The sequence below is a fragment of the Sminthopsis crassicaudata genome, chromosome 2 (genome assembly GCF_048593235.1).
Source record: "Sminthopsis crassicaudata isolate SCR6 chromosome 2, ASM4859323v1, whole genome shotgun sequence".
Lineage (NCBI taxonomy): Eukaryota > Metazoa > Chordata > Mammalia > Dasyuromorphia > Dasyuridae > Sminthopsis > Sminthopsis crassicaudata.
In genome coordinates, this window is record NC_133618.1 from 223,559,899 (window position 1) to 223,564,898 (window position 5,000).

At 40.0% G+C, this 5,000-nt stretch overlaps 2 protein-coding genes across 2 annotated transcripts in view; both read left to right on the forward strand.

The window, feature by feature from the left end:
• Positions 1–1,312, forward strand: part of LOC141552722 (ALK tyrosine kinase receptor-like) — an 895,621-nt gene extending 894,309 nt beyond the window's left edge. Inside the window, exons 9-10 of the mRNA XM_074284745.1 lie at positions 453–728; positions 1,250–1,312. Of these exons, the coding sequence (XP_074140846.1) occupies positions 453–728; positions 1,250–1,312 (339 nt within the window). The remainder of the gene's footprint in view (positions 1–452; positions 729–1,249) is intronic.
• Positions 1,313–1,402: 90 nt separating this feature from the next.
• The window catches only part of LOC141552723 (ALK tyrosine kinase receptor-like), an 84,914-nt gene continuing 81,316 nt past the window's right edge, over positions 1,403–5,000 (forward strand). The window contains exon 1 of the mRNA XM_074284746.1: positions 1,403–1,472. Within this exon, the coding sequence (XP_074140847.1) occupies positions 1,403–1,472 (70 nt within the window). The remainder of the gene's footprint in view (positions 1,473–5,000) is intronic.

Here is a 5,000-nt window from a genome sequence, read left to right on the forward strand (position 1 = left end):
TTGCCTTTTAACCTAGCTCCCGCATGAGCATGGGAGGGCATATATGACCTGACAGCCGCTTGTTTGCAACCTCTGTACAGAAAATGTTTCTTTTTGTGTGTTCTCAGTGTCTCATGAAACATAGTAGGTTCTTAATGAGTATCTGTAGAACTGAATTTAAGATGTCTTCCAGTTCTGATTTTCTTTGATTTCTCTAATCTCAAGTATTAGCTCTCATTCTAATAATCTTCCAATCCAACCTAACCTGATTTATTAAGCACCTACTATGTGCAAGGCACCAGATTGGGCACCAGAGATACAAAGGGAAAAAATGAAACAATCCCTACCCTCAAGGAGCCTAAACTCTATTGAAAATCTCTGGGGGAAATTCTTCAGGTTCCAGGTATCAACTATCAATTTAAGATTTCTTAAAAGCAATAACCAGTTTTCCTTCGATCTTTTGTTGCTTCTAGCTCCAGTTCTCATGGCTCATCCATGGAGTCTTGGAAGGAAACATTTCTTTGATGGTGATGGAGAACAAAACTGGGAAGGAACAAAGCCAGACCATCTGGTACTTTGCCAACAGCGAAGGTTTGGGCATTTGGCATCGGATGGTCTTACCTCTTCCTGATGTTTCAGACAAGTTAGTACCTATTTATCCTTTCTATTCATTCTCTACTCCTTCTTCCCGGGCAGCCACAAGACAGAGCATCCATCATAATAGCAATAATTCTCATTTCTGTAGCAGTGTAAGTTTATAAAGCCCCTTCCTTGCCACAATCATGTAAGATCGACTCTGCTCCTGTCATGATCCCCATTTCATAGATAAGGAAAATGAAGCTCATATTAAGTAAATTGTTCATGTGAGATCATTCTCATTTTATACAGGATGAAGTTAAGTTTTAGAGAGTTTGAAGTGATTTATCCATATATTATCAGAGCACAGATTCTAATCCATGTCTCAAAATTACAGATCTGACACATACATACATACATACATACACACATACAATATGGAGAATCACTTAGACTATAAATCCTATCATACGTATCTTACAGGCAGAGAGAAGGAGGAAGGGAGGAAGATAAAGGGAGAGGGACACAGATGGAGCTATACTCACAGAGGCACACACATATACCTTACAGTGCACAGTCTCTGCAACATGCTGATTGAGTATTGGGCATTCCATAGACAGAGCAAAGCATGTCAACCCTTATCATCCTACCCACAAGTTTTTAACAATCATATTTATCTCCTATGATGTTTTAGAGTCTCCAGAATGTTTCCATGCCCATGATTTCATCCGAAACCACCAATAGCCCTGCAAGATAGGCAGGACAAATGTCATTCCATTTTTACAGACACAAAAACTAAATCAGAGGAATGCTGTGACTTGCTGAAGGTCACACAAGCTAGCTAGCTATGGATTGCAAAGGTTTCCTCTCTCCCTATCTGGAGTACATCATTCCTCATGGACATTCTGTCAAGGAAGGTAAACAAATTCCATAGTATTCAGAAAATTGCCATCATCCCCCATCCTCATGCCCTTTCATTGTCACAACACTAGGTCATCATACACAATCTGTTGGTGGAAAATGTTGCTTAAGAAAAAGAGTTGAATTTGGACAAAGTTATCATTCCCCTGATAGGCAAACATTTCCAATTGATTCTTTGGATTGTTGAGTTTACATGCTCTTGGATGGGGCAAGGGATGGGAGGGGGAAGGAAATACTCATTTCTACCAAAGATTTTTAAGAGATTAGAAGTGGGGTAGAAGAAAACCTTTTTTTTAGTATCTCGAGTCTATTATTCACATCAGCTTCTTTGGGAACCAGCATAGTCAGAAAAAAAAGGACATTGAATTGAGCATCAGTGCACTGGGTAAACATCCTGGCTCTGCACCTCTGACTTTGGTCACTTGGAGCATCTCACATAAGAACTCTGAGCCTACTTTTCCTCCTCTATAAATCGAGGGGTGGATTTAAACCATCTCAGGTAAATGTCCAACTATAAATGACAAACAAATTCAAATTTCCCTCTTAAAGATCTAATTTTGAAAAATTAGAGCTCAAAGTTTGGTGTTTTGTTGTGGTTGTTCAGTTATTTCAATGGTGTCCAGTTCTTCACGACCCCATTTTCTTGGAAAAGATACTGGAGGAATTTGCCATTTCCTTCTCTAACTCATTTTACAGATGAGGAAACTGAGGCAAGCAGTGTTAATTAAGCAACTTGCCCAGGGTCACTCAGCTAGTCAATTGTCTGAGGACAGATCTGAATTCAGGTCTCCTGACTCCGGGCAAGGTGTTCCATCCACCGTACTACCTAGTTTCCCCAAAGCTCAGTATGGAGTGGTTTGCTCAGACTCTCAGCTTCCGAGATGCATGCTGAACTGGGAGGTTTGGCAACATTTACAATCTCTGCAGACCTCAGCAATTTATGCAGGATCCTTGATGGCTAAGAGCCTTTTTCTGTGTTTTATGGATACTTCTGTTTCCAACCTGAACCGCATTGAGACAATGCTATACTACAAAGAGTTCAGCCTTCTCTGAACCTCAATTTCCACAACATTTAAATGGGGTTAATAGTGGAGGCAGGACAGTATAGTGAAAAGAGTATTGGATTTGGAATGAGAGATCATGGGTTCAAATCCTAATTCAATCATTTTATCAACCATGTGATCTTAAGCAAATTCCTTAAATTCTCTTAAGCCTCAGTTTTCTCACCTGTAAAATGAGAGGATTGGGCTTGATAAATTCTAAGGACCCTTCTAGTTCTAGATCTATTAATGGTAATATGCAGCTTGCCAGCATCCCTGACCAGAGTGAGGAAAGTAATTTTCATAAGCCTAGAAATGCTATAGAAATCTGAACTATTAGTATATCTGTGATATTATATCAGGGTCATGCAGTAATAAAAGATCATCCTCAAAGTCAGGAAGGACTAAGTTCAAGCCTTGTTACTGGCATACCAGCTGGGGGAGAGTAGGAAAATCATTTAATAGGATGGTAACCTGGGTGACTCTCTAAGGATGTAAAATGAATGACTGATCAGCATTAATGGAGGGAGTTTCCACACTAGGACTTTCGTACACTGATTAAATCACAAGACCAAGCTGGGGAGGGCAGGTATCACTGAAAAATGGAGAAGCCTAGTGTACTTACAAGGGGTCCTCCTCAACAACCACATCTGATGGTAGAGGGTTAATGATCAAGGTCCCTAAAATCTTTGAGGATTAGTGTCCCAAGACTAATGGGTTTAATTAAAAGGGAAGGAGAAGGTCGAAGGGAAAGGAGAAAAGGAGAGAGCATTTAAGCTATCGCCACAGATAAGTTTTTTGTTTTAGAGATCTCAAGAGCTGGGCAAACTGCCCAGGACATGAAGGCGCTGCTAGTGCCCAATGGGAGATGCTAAATGATAGCTATGATGTAACGGGAAGAACCCAGGATTTGGAGTCCTGTAGTTGAACCCAACAACCTGTATTTGAATGTCAGATTTGCCACTGATCGCTCACTGGGTGATCTAGACTAAATCACTTCATCACATCACAGCTTCCTCTTTTAAAAAAAACAAGGTCAATGATTCATAGTGCTCTTCTACGGCAAACATTTTATTATAGGGATTTTGTTTAGACCTTCAAGTCTTCTTTTACTTTAAGTCTGGGTCTCCCTCTCTCATGTAAGCTAGAAATATGACAGCCACTTACTGGCCTGATCCCAATTTATCATTTTCCCTGCTTTGACCTGGTCTGTTTCTGACCCGTTTTTGACTGATCCTCCTGAGGTAGTTTGGCAACTCCTCAATGCTGGAAGCTCACCATATTGGTTCTGGGCTTAGTGAAGCTCAGAATCCCTGTACTCAAGTGATCCCCCAGAATCAACCTTCCCAGTAGCAGAGACTGTAGACATGTGCCTCCATGCATCGCCTTTTCATGGCCACTCTGGAGGAATATGTGTGAATGAAACAATAACTGTGGTCCCTCTCAATAGAACTTAACCATCCTGGGATAATTCAAACTAACATGGCTTAATTTAATGATACATTGAGATCTAAGAAATATATGATCATAAGGATCAAACACTCTAACAGTCAATCAATCAAGAGTTAGCCAACTAACAGTTATTAGGTGCTTACTATGTTCCAGGAATGGTATCAAGTGTTGGCAACATCAATGGCACTAAGGTACTAAATAAGAGTATAAGGAAGGGCAAATTAGGGTCCCAGCTCTCAAGAAAATTATATTATAAAAGGAGAAATAACTTGCCAACAACTGTGTACATGTAAGATACACACAGGATAAAAATAAAGTAAATATACAGAGAAGTCACTCGCGGTGAAGAGTACCAGGAATGACTTCCTGAAGGAAATAGGATTTAAATAAGGAAGCCAGAAGGTGCAGACAAGAGGGAGGTTGGAAAAGACCCAGTTATCAGTAATATGCCATTTATATGGTGGTTACATGCCATTTATGTTGCCAACACTTGATACGATTCCTTTAACACAGTAAGCACCTAATAAATATTTACTGACTATTGATTGACTATTAGGGTGATTGATCCCTATGATTATATATCTCTTAGATCCTAAGATATCGCCAAACTAAGCCATGTTAGTTCTAATTATCCCAGGATGGTTAAGTTCTGTAGGTGAGAGGGACCATCTTATTCATTTATGCCCTCCAGACTGTCCATGAAAGTGAGAAGCATCATGGCACCAGTCTGTAATCTCTGACACTGGGAAAGCGGAGGCTGATGGACCACTTTAAAAACCCTTGATAACCAGAGGATTTTATATTTGATCCAGAAGGCAAAAGAGAGTCACTAGAGTGCTTCATATTGAGTTGGGGAGTAACAGCAGCAGGAATCTGTGCTTTAAGAAAGTTGTTTTATCACTTGAGTAGAGAATGGATTAAAATGGGGAAAGATTTGTTGCAGAAAATTGTTGCGATAGTCCAGATACAAAGTGACGAAATCTTGTACTCATCACTTGGTTGTGTGAATGAAGAGAAGGGGTCATGTATGAG